Source organism: Coenobita brevimanus, chromosome 63 (assembly GCF_032717465.1).
Source record: "Coenobita brevimanus isolate Jiangsu-jjx chromosome 63, ASM3271746v2, whole genome shotgun sequence".
Lineage (NCBI taxonomy): Eukaryota > Metazoa > Arthropoda > Malacostraca > Decapoda > Coenobitidae > Coenobita > Coenobita brevimanus.
This window is the reverse complement of record NC_137016.1, coordinates 31,193,561-31,212,363: the sequence shown is the minus strand read 5'-3', so window position 1 is coordinate 31,212,363 and position 18,803 is coordinate 31,193,561. Positions and strand designations below refer to the sequence as shown.

General features: G+C 43.0%; 1 protein-coding gene across 1 annotated transcript in view; it reads right to left on the bottom strand.

The window, feature by feature from the left end:
• LOC145404407 (ionotropic receptor 21a-like) overlaps positions 1-18,803 on the bottom strand; it is a 171,746-nt gene that overhangs the window by 52,736 nt on the left and 100,207 nt on the right. The window contains exon 8 of the mRNA XM_080275922.1: positions 2,347-2,572. Within this exon, the coding sequence (XP_080132048.1) occupies positions 2,347-2,572 (226 nt within the window). The remainder of the gene's footprint in view (positions 1-2,346; positions 2,573-18,803) is intronic.

The following is an 18,803-nucleotide window of genomic DNA, read 5'->3' as shown; positions in this document are numbered from 1 at the left end:
TCCTGTCATCCACGACAAGACTAACTTGAACATTCTCCCCTCTTAAAATCCCTACAATCTAACATTTTTCGAAATGCTCGGCAACGGCTACGATAATAAAAAATCGACTGGAGCTAGCAAGGTTTGGGAAAATAAAGTAATTGTAGTAACGGGGTTAAGTACTATAGTACGTTTCTTCTAACATGACGAAGATCCTTGATTTCTTGCAGTTTTGCTTATGGCGATTGGTAGCAAGATTTGTTCCTTGATTTGATTAGTAACCAATGAGGCTCATTCCTACCTCATAACTAAGGCTCATCAAACATAATACAACCAGAACTTAATACTCATGTAGGAGGAGTGGGCCCAGTTCCATAAGATGAAAACATGCAGCAATTATAAATTCAAACACAGAAGGGCTTGATTAAAAAAAAAAATAAATAAATAAATGATGGTGTATTCTGATGTTAGAAAATTAGTGGATGTAATCCACTCACTCGATGTAGCGCTGCTCTCGGGTGTCTGCCCTTTCCTCTCCTTCATCCTTTTTTCCTTCCTTCCATCCTCTTCTTTCTTTTCTTCATTCTTTCCTCGTCCTTCTGCCTACTGGACTTTATACTCCCTCTTGTCTTTCTTTCCTTCATTTTTTCCTCTTCCTTCTGCCTGTGGGTGTCTCTACATTGAGTGACAAACCAAATGGTTTTCTGTACACCAGGAAACCATTTACTACGCTAGGTGGTAACCATATAGCCAAATTTGGGCGCGTGGTGGTTTAGTGGGTAATTACGGCACTCCAATCGGATTGAGCCGGTGAAAGTTTATATCCAAGGGTGGGTTGGAGTTTATTGCTCACGTAATGCCACCCAGGGATGAGTGAGGATTGTCACTCTCATCCTAAATGTCAGGACCAACTTGCCTAGCCCCGGGCTCCTACGCTTCTCATGGGGCAACGTAGGACTAGATGATGGATGGATAGATGAAAAGGCTGACCTGATATACGGCATATGAATTGTACTCACCACTCATTATATTATACTAATGAAAAACACAGCGGGATGAGTTATTATTTGCTCACTACGGTAGTCACAAATAGCCTCATCTAAATATTGAATTTATTTTTTTCCATTCTCCCTTTTCCCTAACTACTGCATATACAGCCAGATGTGTTAAACCCGGAATGGATGGCCAGAAAGGAATCACCTTCAATGAAGGTCTTTCATGTCATCCTGCCCTTTGCAGTCAAGAGGCCTTCTCTTAAAAAAAAAAAAAAAAAAAAATCCTTTTCCCTAATTACTGCATATACAGCCAGACGTATTAAACCCGGAACGGATGACCACAAACGAATCACCTTCAATGAAGGACCTTCATGTCATCCTGCCCTTTGCAATCGGGTGGCCTTCTCTTCACACACACACACACACACACACACACACACACACACACACACACACACACACACACACACACACACACACACACACACACACACACACACACACACACACACACACACACACACACACACACACACACACACACACACACACACACACACACACACACACACACACACACACACACACACACACACACACACACACACACACACACACACACACACACACACACACACACACACACACACACACACACACACACACACACACACACACACACACACACACACACACACACACACACACACACACACACACACACACACACACACACACACACACACACACACACACACACACACACACACACACACACACACACACACACACACACACACACACACACACACACACACACACACACACACACACACACACACACACACACACACACACACACACACACACACACACACACACACACACACACACACACACACACACACACACACACACACACACACACACACACACACACACACACACACACACACACACACACACACACACACACACACACACACACACACACACACACACACACACACACACACACACACACACACACACACACACACACACACACACACACACACACACACACACACACACACACACACACACACACACACACACACACACACACACACACACACACACACACACACACACACACACACACACACACACACACACACACACACACACACACACACACACACACACACACACACACACACACACACACACACACACACACACACACACACACACACACACACACACACACACACACACACACACACACACACACACACACACACACACACACACACACACACACACACACACACACACACACACACACACACACACACACACACACACACAACTTATAAGTCTACATTACTTGATATCAGCCCGCGACAGTTCCTCCAAAGTGGCGATTCGTCTGGTCTGGGCCGGGACAGTGAGAAAGGCGATGAGGTTGCCCATGTACGAGGTGGAGAGTACTACCCCTGCCAGCCACCAGAGGGCCAGGAAGGGGCGACACCCAGGGGCGCGTGGGATGTAGGGGGACGCCTGGCGAAGCAGCGTCTTCGAGAGCCACACCAGGGTTGAGATCACGTCCGCTTCTGGTAAATGAGCCAAAATCAAGATCCGTGATATATAGGAGCCAAATTTAAGATCTGTAATATGCAGGAGCCAAATTCAAGATCTGTAATATGCAGGAGACAAATTCAGGATCTGTAATATGCAGGAGCCAACTTCAAGATACGTGTATTATGCAAGTGCCATAGTCAATGCCCGTAATATGCAGGAGTCAAATTCAAGACCCGTGTAGTATGCAGGAGCCAAATTCATGATCCGTGTAGTATGTAAGTGCCAAAATCAAAACCTGTGTAGTATGCAAGAGCCAAGATACAGATCCGTGTATTCGAGAGCCACACCTGCGATGAGATCATGTCTGCGTCTGGGAAAACAAGGGGCAAAATCAAGATCCATGTAAAGCAGTCATGAAGAGCCACACTAGCGTTTTTGATGATTCTGGATAAAAAAAGAGCCAAAATCTAGATTTACGTACAATGCAAGAACCATAATGAAGATTCGTGTACTATACCAGTAAAGTGCGTTTTGTGAGCGCCCGACGAGCGAGTGAGTGCCATGTTATTACAATTTCCCTCCGATATATTATTTCTTCATGATGGTAGCTGAACAATGAAAAATATACTGGAGCAAAAGACATTCTTTCACACACACACACACACACACACACACACACACACACACACACACACACACACACACACACACACACACACACACACACACACACACACACACACACACACACACATCCTTGGAGAATTCAAGATTCCAAGGAGTTCCTACACTTTATGGTTGAGTTTTTAGGTAACAAAATTCATTGAAAGAATGTTTTACATGCAGAAAGAATTTCAACTCTACTTCACGTAGGAGTAAAGTTATAAGCTTCTGCTTTGTTTGACTGTCGGGTCGGGTCGGGCCGCTCATTTCTAAACATAACTGTGAGTAAGCGTGCTCGCTCGCTCGTAGTAACAGCCATATTAAGATTCGTGTAGGCTACTATGCATGACCCAAAGATCAAGACCCGTGGACTATGCATAAGTAAAAAATATGATTCGTGTGCTACTACATAAGCCGAAATCATGATCTGTGTACTACTCAAGAGCACAAAATTAATATCCGTGTACTGTGCAAGAGCCAAAGCAAGAGCCGTGCACAAAGCAAGAGCCTATATCAAACTCTGTGTACTCGAGAGCCACACTAACGTCGAAATCAAGTTCGCTTCTGGGAAAAACGAGCCAACATCAAACTCCGTGTAGCACAATCATTACGAGAGCCACACACGGGTTAAGAGCAAGTGCGCTTTGAGGATAGAAGAATTAAATCAAGATCCATGAAAATTAATTAACTGATGTAATTATTCTAACGGTGCAGGATCTTTGAGAGCCAAACTAGCATTGACCATGTCCGCTTCTGGGAAAGTCAAAAGCAAGATATGAATCTCCTAAAGTAATTATTCCAGCATTCTCCTTTACCTTCTAATCTATTTAACTCATGTTTTATGTACCTCAGGAGATCTTTCAGACAGAAGGGGTTAAAAATAGCCTTCATTTACCTTCCTTAGTAGGGTGCTTCCGTAAGCTGAATTGTCCGACAGCAGCAAGAATAGTGTATAAATAACGTCCTCGGGTTAAAAGAGTGAACATATAAAACGACAACACCCAATCCCATGATATCCATTCGAGGTGTAGGGGGCCGAAGCTAGGTTTCCGCAGCCCAGTACATTTATCGATACAGGATCAGCCTACTTTCTTTGGTGACATTATAAGATCGAAAAAAAAAAACACTCCGGTAACCTCTTATGGATCAGAGGTTTGCAACGCCGTCACTTAGACTAGGGAGTTCCAACCGCCAGACTATCAGGCGTCAGTCAATAGGACCAGACGGTAACTGGGCCTCCAACTCTCGCGAAGAGTTAGTTCCTGAACTGGGAGTGAATGGGAAGCCTTGGTAACTAATCAGTGCCAGTAACTAACTTGAATAGGTAAACAGAACAGGAACGAACCAAATGCTGAATGAACCGAACGTCCTGATTGAATGGATGTACCAGATTCCTAATTGGCTTCTTTTATAGTCATTCAGTTTTTAGGCCTACATTCTCCTCAGGTTTGATTTTCTAACACTTCTTCCTTATTTATTTTGCATTTTACATTTTTTCTAATCCCTTTTGATACCGATACTGACTGCACAAGTCACAATCTATAATTCATTAGCGTATCAAATGTAGAAACAAACTAATATGGAAACGTGTAAGGGAGTCTCCTAGACCGACGAAATTTTTAAGTTTCAGACCCAAATCTGTGAACAGGGTTGCTTCAAAAAGAAGGGGCCAAGTTGTTAAAATGTATCGTCCATTCGCGGAGGCTCAGAAAAGTTTCGCGTTCCCGCTGAAAAAGCTAAACTCTTAAAGTCACAAAAATGAGATGATTTTTACGGTAACTGGTCTGCCTTATGTATAGTCGGGTGGCTCTTCATGCACCCCGTATGCTGTCTGATATTACTGAAGACTATATGCGAGGACCCGTAGGGACTCTGAGTGACTGAAGCACCGAATCGTGGCAACGCAACAATAAAAGTCATTTCTGCTGAGCAACCACAAAAGAATGATAAAAAGACAATGTTAAACAGTAGATGGTGGTGGCTGTTGATGAATAACCCCTGTCTGGCCGGGCAGACCCATCAACCGAGGGCAGTACAGTAATTGCCCGTGCAAGGTCGTCCCGTGTAATGAAAATATCTTCCACTGCGGTAGACAACCCCTCGCCACAGTGAGGAGCGGAGAAGCGTGTGGAGGTGTGGCTCCGGGATGGGTGCTGCATTTGCATATCCACCGAGATAACAAGGGCACCATAGCAGGGTCTACAGCACCCTGTCATTTGGCTATATGGTTACCACCCAGCGTTAAAAATGGTTTCCTGGGTTACAAGAAACCATTAGGCTTGTCACTCAGGCACAGCCACTTATAGTGGAAAGAGCAGTGACACAAAATGACAAGAAGGTTGGAAGAAATAGGAAGAGAGGAGGCCAGGCACAGAAAAAGAATCACAAAGGTGTAGGAAGAGGTAATCTCCATTATATAAAGTGAGATGATGATGGTTGCTATTACATACCACCATAGGGGGAAAAAAGCAATGAAACACACAAACCATGAAAATCTTCATCTCCGTCATAGCAAAAACAAATAGCTTTTTCAGAAGAATACACATATTTGCACGATAATTGGTTGGTATTGCACAAGTATTGATAAACTAGCATCTCAAGGTAGGCTAATCTTCCATGTTGGGAGAGAGGATATCGAAGACACTTAAGTAAATTTCAAGGGTAAATTACTGTTATATATAAATGAATACTGAAAGCCTAAATAATTTCAACAACTCAGAAATAGCACACTAGAGAGACGGTCGTGACTAATTTTTTATTTCACGGAGCTGGGTCACTCCCATACATTGAATACTGTGTCGTAGTTGCATGAAATTCGATGAACCTTATGTAACTGGTACTTTGTACTATTTTATACTGTACATCATACGTACACTACAAATATGCGACCAGGTCTACATACCTGTGTGTGTCGTGACAAGGTATAAGTCTCCCTGATTAGCACTCAAGCCAACTCCCCAATATGACTACAACTTGCCATCAGCTGGGCTGAAAAGGAATAAGGGATCTTCGTTGTTAGTGTAAACGCGATATCTCTGTTGTTGCGCTGCCATGATCATTAGAATGCAATCAGTCAATCTCTTCTGTTTGCTGGTACTACCCACATGCTCTGTTCATGTCAGTCGGGAGTAACAGCCTCAGCATCATGATAATCCATTAACCGACTGAACCCAGAGACATGTTGTTCATGTTATAATTGACATTTTATGATTTGACTCAGCTGAGGAAAGGTCCCTCGTACTGAAGGGGTTAAAATTTATATCTCAGTCTTCTAGTCCCACAATCAGGAGATGGCAAGATTAAAATGAAAAAAAATCCTTTGTCCCAATAAACCAACAAGCTCTAAATCGAATACACATTAAACGAAGTTCGATCACGAAAACTACGAATGTAGACCTTCTTCATATTAACCCCTTCACTACGATGACGTACTTTTATTTTTTGCTCTTGCTTCCGAAGTTGATTAATTTTATTAAACTTAAAAGTAGTCATCTTCTAGTGAAGAGGTTAATGTAGGCAATAACTAATCCCTACAATCCGAAAAGTCCTTATCAGTTCAGTGATATAATATGATGGTATAATGATTGAAACTGAACAGACGACATCGTAGTGAAAGAAATTATAAATATATAAAGCAGGTTACCCGACGTTGACCGGGTAGAAACCCATGATCGTGCATACCGACAGTGTCTGAGACCCTACATGGCCCCTCCCTATGTGGGAGAACCTATTTTCCTCCTTGGACCCATTTCCCCATGAACCCATTTCTATCATGGACCTATTATCCCACTACCCACCCACCCCACCAACCATGCTCACCCACCCAACCAACCCGTCCACCCATCAGACCCGTTTACCTAATAACGATACGGTTGTAGAAGTACAAAACTCTACGCTAAATGGCTACCGTATTTTGACCATATTGACTTGATAATTTCTAATTAGTTTTATTCTTGGCAGAAACATCAGGGGCACTTTAGCAACTGTAATGTACACATTTAATTTCGTCGTAAAAAGTTACACGTGTTAGAGCTGCTTAGAGAGTTCTATCTGCATCCCTCTCAACTTCAATACAGGACAGACAAACAGGCAAATATTCTCTTATATATATAAATATAAATATATATATATATATATATATATATATATATATATATATATATATATATATATATATATATATATATATCATCAACTGCAGCCGTTCGTTTGATTATCCACTGCAGGACCAGCCAATCCCAGCCGAAGTGGAGACGATACAGCCTACTGTATGTATCTATACCAAGTGGTTTAGGCTTTCTGGTAGAGACTGTATTAGGGTGAGAAGTGCCTGTAAGTTGACTGTTCTGTTAGAGTGGCTTTGGATGTGTGTGTAGTCTGGGAACCAAGTGTAATCGGCCCACGCAAGCCCACTGGGTGCAAGCATACTTTATAGTACACGACACTGGTTCAACCACAGCACCCCTTATGACCGCCAAAGCAGTGCGTGGCCGGGTGAACGCTCCCAAAGTTTATTACCCTGGCGGGACGCGAACCCTGGTTCTCCCATGTGCGAAAATACACACTCTACCACTGAGGCTTCATATATATATATATATATATATATATATATATATATATATATATATATATATATATATATATATATATATATCCAGTGTGTGTGTGTGTGTGTGTGTGCGCGCGCGCCTGTATGATAGATATAATATATATATATCAATATCTGTCTATCTATATACCTAGGCTGCATCCTCCAAAGAAAGGGAGGTAGCCGAGACAGGACGACATACTCCCAATTTACTCATCCACACACACACATTCATTCGCATCTTATCCCCAGGGGGAGAAGGGACAGATCCTCATCGCATCACACCGTACGAGGGTCAAATGCGCAGTGCAATCAGCGACATCTGCAGCAGGGCCCGACAGCAGAGCTGGTTTACCCCTGCCACATCATGATGAACCCATCCCCTTACCCGCACCTGACCTGATCAGCTGATCAGACCAAATGCGGGAGAATATCCCTTCAGATCTGTGTCATCATTTCTTCATTCACAATTTCTCTCCAGTCATTCCTATCATGCTCAGCCACTCTTCCTTGCCCAACAAACATCACTCTCGCATCCAACGCTCTCTTCACACCGTCCATTCATCCTATTCGTGGTCTTCCTCTCAGCCTTACACCTCTCACGTCCGATCCAATTACCTTTTTCACCAGTCGCTCATCATCCATTCTCTCCATATGCCCAAACCATTGCAACACCCTCTGCTCAACTGGATCAGCCATCTCCTGCACAACTCCAGTTCTTCTTCTCACTTCATGATTTCTCACTTGATCCATATGCATCACTCAACACATACTCCTCAGACACTTCAGCTGCATTACACTCAACCTTTTCCTCTCTAATACACCCATAATCCACGTTTCAGACCCATATAACACAGTTAGTGCCACAACACCCTCATACAGCCTTCTCTTTACATCCATTCTAAGCGAACAACATCCAAACACTTTTCATTCCTCCCAGCACCTTTCCTAATTCATTCACTCTAAACTTCACTTCTGCAGCAACATGTGACCCTAAATACTTAAAACACTCTACCTCCTCAAGCAACTCACCATTCAAAACTATATCCATCCTCTTACCATCTACCAACCTCATACACTTCATCACTTTACTTTTATTCTCATTTACTTTCATTTTCCTCCTTTCATACACTCTTCCAAACTCCTCTACCAACTATCTTCATCCCTCCTCTGAATCAGCCACCAGTGCAGTATCATCCACAAACAGCAACTAATTCAGATTTCAGTCTCTACCATCAACATTCACCAGACTCAGACCTCAACCTAACACTCTTGCATTCACCTCCCTTACAACACCATCCATATAAATATTAAGTAACCAAGGCGACGTCACACATCCCTGCTGCAGCCCCACTCTCACGGGAAACCACTCACAGTATTTCCCACTCTTACACATGCTCCACTATTTACATAAAAACTTTTCACTCCTTCTAGCAACCTACCATCAAGTTCATACAAGCTTTAAACAGTCCACAAAGCCTCCCTGTCAGTTCTATCATACGCTTTCTCTAAATTAATGAACGCCCAAAACGCATCCTTGCCTTTTGCTAAATACTTTTCACACACCTGTCTCACAGCAAACACCTGATCCACACATCCCATCCCTCTCCTAAACCCACACTGCTCATCACTAATCACTCCCTCTGTACCATCTCTAACTCTCTTAATTAACACTCTGCCATACACCTTACCTACAACACTCAACAGACTATTACCCCTAAAACTAATACATTCATACTTATCACCCTTACCTTTATACAACGGAACCACACAAGCACTTGCCCAGTCAAATGGCACCATACTTCTCACAAGTCACACATTCAACAATCTCACTAACCACTTAACAATAGTCGCTTCAACACCCTTCAGGCATTCCACAGTACACCCATCCATACCTGCAGCTTTCCCTGTTTTCATCTTCTTTACTGTCCCCTGCACTTGCTCCATCGTGACCAAAGAATCATTCAACTCTCCCAAAACATTTATTCCTTGCACCCTTCCATCTGCCACAGTCTCAGCCTCCCTTTCCTCCTCTACATTTAACAGTCTTTCAAAATACTCCACCCATCTCTTCCTTACCACATCCATCTCGGTTAACATCCTTCCATCCTCTCCTTTTACTCGCTCTTCCATCCCAGACTCTCCTTTTCGCACCGTTTTCACCTCCTTCCAAAACATTTTCTTTTCTGTTGAAAATTCACAGTCAACTGCCTACCCCACCTCTCATCTGCTGCCACTGTAGCATGATGCACAGCCCTTCTCGCCCTATTCCTCTTTTCCTTATACCTCTCATATGACACCTCATCCTTCCCCTGCAACTACACTTCATATGCACGTCTCTTTTCAGCCACAGCCACACGTACTTCCTCGCACCACCATTCACTTCCCTTTCTTACACCATCACCCACTCATCTCACACTACACACCTTTTCCGCATGCCCCACCACAGCACTCTTAAACAACTGCCATTCCTCCTGCACACTGCCATTCTCCTGATCTTTCACTCATCTTTCATTTTTTCTTGACACTCTGTCATTTTCTCTCTTTTACCCAACTCACAATCAAAACCTCCCTGCCACACCTAGCTCTCACCCATATCTTACCTACTCTCAACTTTCCCTCCACCAGGTAGTGGTCAGACATACCTCCAACCTACCCTCTCAAAACTCTGACATCCAACAATCTTCCTATTACATTCCTGGACACGGCCACATAGTCCATCAATGCTCTGTCAACAACCCTTCCACCCTCCTGTCTCAACCATCTAATATACTATAGCACTAGCAATGTGTGTGTGTGTGTGTGTGTGTGTGTGTGTGTGTGTGTGTGTGTGTGTGTGTGTGTGTGTGTGCATTTTGGGCAGCCGAAAATACACATTCAAATCACATCAAAATTGGCCCAAAAATCGCAAAAAATTCGCTGATGTGAAAAAACTTGGTCCCATCACGATTGAAAAACTTTTACTATATTTCATGAGTGATCACATTATGACCCTAAAACACCTCTCCCAGTGCCCACCATAGGATCTCTGTAGAATTTTTTGCCCAAAGCTATAACTAAAATATATTATAGAAGCGCGAAAGCCCTCCGCAGCAGTAAGTGCGAGGGGCCCGAGAGGCCCACGAGCACTTGTGTATACTTTATATCTGTCTTCCCAAACAAGGTATTTCAAATCACCATCTCTCGCTCAACACACATCCCTATCATTCGTTCCCCATTTTTATTTCTTCCATGCACATCATGTATATCAACTACAGCTTCAACTGCCACGTTTCCCACTCTAGCATTCAGATCTCCCATCATTACCACATTCACATTCGCTCCAAAACTCTGCAGACACTCATCAACAAAATTCCAGTAAGAATCCTTCTCTTCTGTATCCCTTTCGCTACCAGGCCCATAGGCACTCATAAATACCCACATTTCATGTTCAGATTCAGCTTTCACCCACATCAGTCTCGATGACACCTCCTTCCATTCAATCACGCAGTACTGCACTTCTGGGCTCACTATCAAGGCCATACCTTCTCTCACCCTTCCTCAATCAACACCCGACTGTCACGAATTCGCGCAAGCATATTTATATAAATTCGTGACATTGGACTTTAATGAGACAACCACGAACTCTAGTGGAATTCCCACTGGGCATCACTCAGTTCAACCGTCCTCGTATTCATTTCAATCGGGATGGTTTTCAGAACATTTGTCACTGTTTCACAAGTGACCATTCTCATCCACGACATTAGTGCTTTCACTGAGTGATTTATTAAGCCTATATCGTTCACCTTCTTTCCATTGACCGTTGAAGTTAGGCCACACTTACTTCCTGCCAATACGGCCAGCTCATACCTCCCATCTAGTTTGAAGTCAGTCAGCTCGGGATCGTCGCGAGGATAGGATCGTTTTGTGCCCAGCATAGACCAGTGTCTCTGTTGTACAGCAAATTCTTGAATCTCCACCTAAACGGTGATTGGCGAAGCGGGCTTGACGCGAATAGCTGCGTTGGTGTTTATCACATGCGCCCAGACTTTCGTTGTAGCTCCCCTCCACTGACTAGTATTCTGTTCATTTTTTCTATGCTTAAGTTTAATTATCTTTTGAATGAGCGAGTGAGTGTATTCTCTTGTTATTTGAATTCATGAGTCCCCTTGCGACCATGAAATTCCCTTTTTGAATTTATTTTGAGATTCATATAATGTAAATTTATTTTATTGTAATCAATAAATTTACAGTTCTTTTCTTTAATCTTAATGTAAATAGACTCGTATTTTATTTCTCCACATTAAGCTTATATTAGTTGCCGCTCCTAATTTGCACAAACTCTTTACATTATCCTTAACTGGTACTTAGGCCAGTTCTTTTGTATCAAGCTTAAATCCATTGTGCCAGCCAGGAGTTAAGCACCGGCAAGAACCTGTTTATTATTATTAGCATTAGCTAATGATTGTCAGAGGTGGAGTCACTTTCTCGAGAGGCTAGCAGTGCTACAAACAGCACACGTGAGTAATTAGTCTCTGCTGTGTACTGTTGAGAAAGTTAAATTCTCGTCCTTAGAGACTCAGCGAAGTAAGCCGGCATAAAGTAAAACTTACTTCTTGATTTTCACAAGTTAATTCCTTGTTTCTAATATCAAGTAACATCCAGCATTATTAATTCATAAATCACATTCCCCCGTGACATCTGGTGACCTCATTCCAGGATATTAACTCCTAGCTCTAAAGTTATTAACGAGATAATACTCACTCATTCACACCTAGGTGTTTATCATTAGAGTCTATAGGCACTATCTTACTGGTGGTTATTGATTCATTTGTATTAATTTTACATAACAGTTTTCCCAGTCAGTTGCATTTTTTAAAATTTTCTTTCTTTACCAGCGTAACTAGATAAAACTGGTCACCACCAACCTGTGTCTATATTCTTTACTTTTGATTATTGTCAATTCTCTGCAAAATAGCAGTCAGTACTCAGTCTTTAGTCTACTCAGCCTTAGTTGAGTTAGCATCATGGCTACTAATATATATGTACTGGATGCCAAAGATATGGGGCTTTCCGATCCCCAACAAATAAAAGAATATGTGCTCTCTCGGTTTAGTTACAAGCAGCAACGTGAGAATGATGCCTGTGAAGAGCGTCGAATTCAACGTGAATACGAGCGAGAACAACGTGAACACAAGCGAGAACAACGTGAACAGGAGCAAAAACAATGCGAACAATGTGAGAGAGAACGGGAATACAAGCGAGAACAACGAGAGAGAGAATGCAACCACGAGCGAGAACAACGGGAGAGAGAACGCGAACATGAGCGAGAACAACGAGAGAGAGAACGTGAACACGAACATGCCGAGCGTGGGGCACGTGAGAAACATGAACTTGAGATGCTGAAGCTCAAGTGAGACTCCTTGGCTTCAGACACATCTGGTGCAGCTAACCCAAGCTCCACGAATGCTCTCCCTGCACATGTTCTGGTGACCCCAAACATCAAGTTTCCTTCATACAAGGAAGGCGAGCGAATCGAGCCATTCATAGCTCGTTTCGAAGACATGGCTCAGCTGTACCAGCTGGATGAGGCAGCTAAGCTGCTCCAGTTTCTTAGCTTGTTTGAGGGCCTTGCCCTTGATGTTCTTCACAGAATTCGTGGAGACAATCTCACGTATGAGATGACGAAGGCCGCACTTTTCCAAGTGTACGGTCTCACAGTTCATGACGCCAGGAGTCAGTTTATGAGGGCGCGTCTCCAAGAAAAGGAGACTGCTGTTCAGTTCCTCGATCGACTTACTGCATACTTAGATGAGTGGATGGAGAAAGATGAAACCCCTCCCACGCGAGAAGGGATAATCAACCTTATGCTGTGCACGAAGCTATAGTCGTTCTATTTTATGAAGGCAGTTTGGGTGGGACGCTCTGGGACGTCACACTGTTAGCTCTGTTGTCACATCGCCGCCGACACACGTGTAATTATTTGTGTTCACCTCTCTCTCTCTCTCTCTCTCACACTCTCCTATTTTAAGCTAGTAACTACTTATAAATGAATTTTAAACACTCTGTATAGATGTAATTCAATAAAAAAAGCTGTAGTATAGTATAAATCTCATAAGACTTGTCAGAGTTGCCTTTGAGACGTTGTCAGGTGGTGACACGAGGGACAGCCCTGCGTGAGTGGGTCATACTCGGTCAGTCTCCCGTCATGGAAGCTATTTAAAAAAAAAAAAAAAACGCACCTATAGACTTTTACCTCAGGGGTGGTGTGGAAAAAAAGTCGAAAACAAGAGAAAAAATTAAGAAAATACAATAAGTAGTAGTTAATATATAATATGAGAGAGAGAGAGAGAGAGAGAGAGAGAGAGCACGTGTGTGGCGACGATGTGGCAACAGAGCTAACAGAGTGAGGTCCCAGAGAGCCCGATCCAAACTGCCTTGATAAAATAGAACGACTGTAGAAAAGTCGTGGCCTGCTGAGCTTATGGCTGAACTTAGGATCTGCCAGATAAGGGATGCCAGCCAAATGGTGGAGAAGGCTGATGCATTCTTCACTGCATACGGGTACCAAACCCGTAAGCAACACATCTGGAACAGGAAAGGTGACAAATCTGGGAAACCATCTCAGACTGAACCCCAGCATCAAGGCCATTCTCAGAATAATGGCCAAGGTCCAAACAAACCGAAGAAGAAGGACCAGGGGCAAAATACCTTGAAACCTGAGTGCAAGCGGTACGATGAGTATCCTAATCAGCAGCAATATCAGCCACGCAATCGACCATCGGCACTATCCTTTGCAGCACCAGCCCCAGTGTATTGGAGGCAGGAGGCAAATGCAGCCTTCATTCCTCAACAGCAGCACTGTGGTGTCGTCCCTAGCAGTATGGGTACTTCCCCACAGTCCACTAGTCCCCCAGCGACAGTGAACCCTCTGCCACAGGTGGTCAACGCTCCATCTCCCCAGATGGTAAGTACGACCCCTCAGGTATCAAATTTTCAGGTCACTATGTTTGCCGCATCATTTATTCAGCAGCCTCATCAGTGGCTGGCTGCTTCCTCCACAGGCCCTCCCACAGGTAACAGTGCCTTCCTTGTTGAGTCAGGGTTTGTGGGAGGCATTCCTGTAAAGGTCCTGAGAGACAATGGTTCCTCAGGTTGCTCTGTCAGGCAGAGTCTAGTTCGGCCTGAGGAGTACACAGGTTGACAGATCCAAGCTCAGCTTATTGATGGATCATTGAGATTGTTCCCTGAGGCACGTATCCAGGTGGCATCTCCATTTTACACTGGTACAACAGTCGCAGTTGTCATGCTAGAACCTTTGTTTGACCTTATTATAGGCAACATAGCAGGTGCCAAGTATAGTTGCACCAGAGATGACGCTATTCAGACTTCGGCTGCAGTAACACGAGCCATGGCCAAGGCTCCAAATTGTGTCATCCCGGTGACCATTGCATCACCGCAAGATTTGATTTGTAGTCAAGATGTTGTCCAAGAACAACAGTCTGACCCGACACTTGCTGCTGTGCGGAAGAAGCAAAACGGTAGAGTGATTAAGTATTCACGGGGAGGTCAAGCCAGGTTCCTTTGTAAACAAGGACGGCTCTACTGTGACTCACGAACACCCCACGGCGAGATTCAACTGTTGTTTGTCGTTCCCGCAAAATATCTCCAAGCAGTGTTAGAATGGGGCCATTGTTCACCATCAGGAGGCCACCTGGGTAAAAGTAAAAACCCAGGGCTGTATCCGTGCTGACTTTTTCTGGCCAGGAATGGGACAGGAAACAGATAGCTTTGTGCGTTTCTGAAATGTTTGTCAACATACCACCAATCAGGGACATGTCCTTCCTGTGCCGTTTGAATCTACGCCCATAATCTCTGAGTCAGTTGAAAGAGAGGGCAGTGGTGATGTGGGTGCAGACCTGACGTCTCGCCTGTTGGCCCCACAGGACACATTATGTCCAGGGCCTGTACATACATATGTACCATAGGTTAAAGGGAAGATCGAGACCCTCGTAAGGACAATCCGAGTCTGTGTTTGAATTACATTGTGGTGTCTCGAGCTGTGGGCCTCACTGAGGACTCCTGGAGAATGCACATTATCCACATGAGTGTTCACACCCACGTTGGGTGTTAAAATGTGACCTGCCAGAGATTGCATAGGGATTATCGGCTTGCTGTTATTAATCGTAAGTGTAGTGTTAGGTTTAATCAGTAAACTGCCCGCTCTCAGAGATTTGAGCAATCCAAGGACTGGTACATTTCCTGGTTAATAATGTAGGTTTAACCAGTAAACTGCCCGTTCTCAGAGATTTGAGCAATCCAAGGACTAGTATGTTTCCTGGTTAAGAATCTAGGTTTAACCAGTTAACTGCAGGGGTCCTCAAAGATTTGAGCAATCCAAGGACTATGTTTCCTGGTTAATAATGTAACCATTAACAAAATAATAGTGTACTTTTTGTAACATAAGTACTGACTACTAGGCAGAGAGAGAAATTGTAATTTAATAAAAACGGTTTGTCGCACTGACACTTTTGATGCTCCACCTTAATTGATTTCGCAGGTGCAGCTGGCTGATGTAACAGTTTTGTCGTGCAGATCAGCTGATCGCCTCTGCCGCATGCTGCCGCCTCTTCTCTTCTGCCTCATTGTCTCTCTTAACTATTGATCTGTATTATATCATTTTACATGTACGCAGTTACACCACAACTGTCACACCTACACCGTGTATTACATACATCACGCTACATAATCAGTTGTTAATGTAAATGTAGCGAACTTTTCGTTCAGTTTGACCTGAGTACAGGATTTTTCACCGTCGTCACGGAGTTTTTTCCTCAAGCTTGCTTCTTTTAACATAAATAAGCTCATGGGCTATTGTGATTTTCTCCTGTAGCAGGATAGTACACACACCACAGTGTGAATCTTTTGTGACTGCGTTAGGATATATATGTATGGATATTGAAAATTTTTCTGAAGAAAAATTTGATTTTGATGGGGCATAATGTCATGAATTCGCACAAGCGTATTTATTTAAATTCGTGACATTGTACTTTAATGAGAAAACCACGAACTCTAGTGGAATTCCCACTGGGCATCACTCAGTTCAACCGTCCTTGTATTCACTTTGATCGGGATGGTTTTCAGAAATTTGTCACTGTTTCACAAGTGACCATTCTAATCCACGACATTAGTGCTTTCACTGAGTGATTTATTGTGAGCCTATATCGTTCACCTTCTTTCCGTTGACCATTGAAGTTAGGCCACGCCTACTTACTGCAAATACAGCCAGCACGTACCTCCCATCCGAGTTTGAAGTCAGTCAGCTTATAATCGTAGTGAGGATAGGATTATTTTGTGTCCAGCGTAGAGCAACATCTCTGCTGTACAGAGAATTCTTGAATCTCCACCTAGACAGTGATTGGCGAAGCGGGCTTGGAGCGAATAGCAGCGTTAGTGTTCATCACAGGTGCCCAGACTTTCGTTTTGGCTCCCCTCCACTGACAAGTATTTCTGTACGTTTTTTCTAGGTTTAAGTTTAATTAGCTTTTGAATGAGCGAGTAAGTGTATTCTCTTGTTATTTGAATTAATGAGTCCCCTAGCGACCATGAAATTCCCCTTTTGAATTTATTTTGAGATTCATATAATGTAAATTTATGTTATTGTAATCAATAAATTTACAGTTCTTTTCTTTAAGCTTAATGTAATTAGACTTGTGTTCTATTTCTCCACATTAATATTTTAGTTGCCGCTCCTAGTTTGCACAAACTCTTTACATTATCCTTAACTGGTACTTAGGCCAGTTCTTTTGTATCAAGCTTAAATCCATTGTGCCAGCCAGGAGTTAAGTACCGGCAAGAACCTGTTTATTATTATTAGCTTTAATTATTGATTGTCAGGGGTGGAGTCACTTTCTCGAGAGGCTAGCAGTGCTACAAACAGCACACGTGAGTAATTAGTCTCTGCTGTGTACTGTTGAGAAAGTTCATAAATTCTCGTCCTTAGAGAATCGGCGAAGTAAACCGGCATAAAGTAAAACTTACTGCTTGATTTTCACAAGTCAGTTCCTTGCTTCTAATTTCAAGTAACATACAGCATTATTAATTCATAATTTCACATCCCCCCGTGACACCGACAATCTTCCATTCACACTTTCAAACTTAGACTCACCATTCCCTTACATCTTTGTTGCACTCAGAGCTAACACATCCAACTTTCTTCTCACGAACATTCTTCCAATCTCCTCCCTTTTAGCCTCAATCGTACTCCATCCACGCACATTCATAGACCCAATCTTCAGAGTATGGTGATAACTTAATCCCCCATCCCTTTCTATTTCCTGTCTCGTCGCCTTTTAAGACACGCAGGTAATACGGTTGCAGAATTCTTCCTAACACAACATGGCTGGAAAGTAGTAGTGCCACCCCATAATGCAGCCAGATTGTCCCCCCCCCCTCCCGTCACAGGGAGGAATATATATATATATATATATATATATATATATATATATATATATATATATATATATATATAATACCGGTATAGATATCATATGTAAATCAATCACACACACACACACACACACACACACACACACACACGAGCAGATAGTGTTCGGGATAAAATACTGTTGATATTGGAGGCCATAACAAGAAGTGATTGCAGTCATGAGTCACAGTTTATCGTTCCGAGAAGAGGTAAAGCTGGATAAACAGGCCATTCAAATGTCACATCAATTACAGATAAACTAGCTAGGAAATAGATGTCATAGTTCAGGGTTTGAAGTTTAGTGTTTCATAGTTAATATTGACTAATGGTAGCCGATTGGAAAATGTTAGAGATAGATATTGGTCCTTTTGTACTTTTTGATGAAGGAACGAGGTTGTCCTTTAGTCACTCGTTAAGAATATTTGTTGCTCAATTCCCGTTGAATTTGGCGAAGCCCTATATTAGGGCCGCGATGCTCCCGCTTCTAACACTTTTGTACTTGTTCTATTGCTGGATAATCTTTAGTTCAGGAGAACCTTTCCAGCAG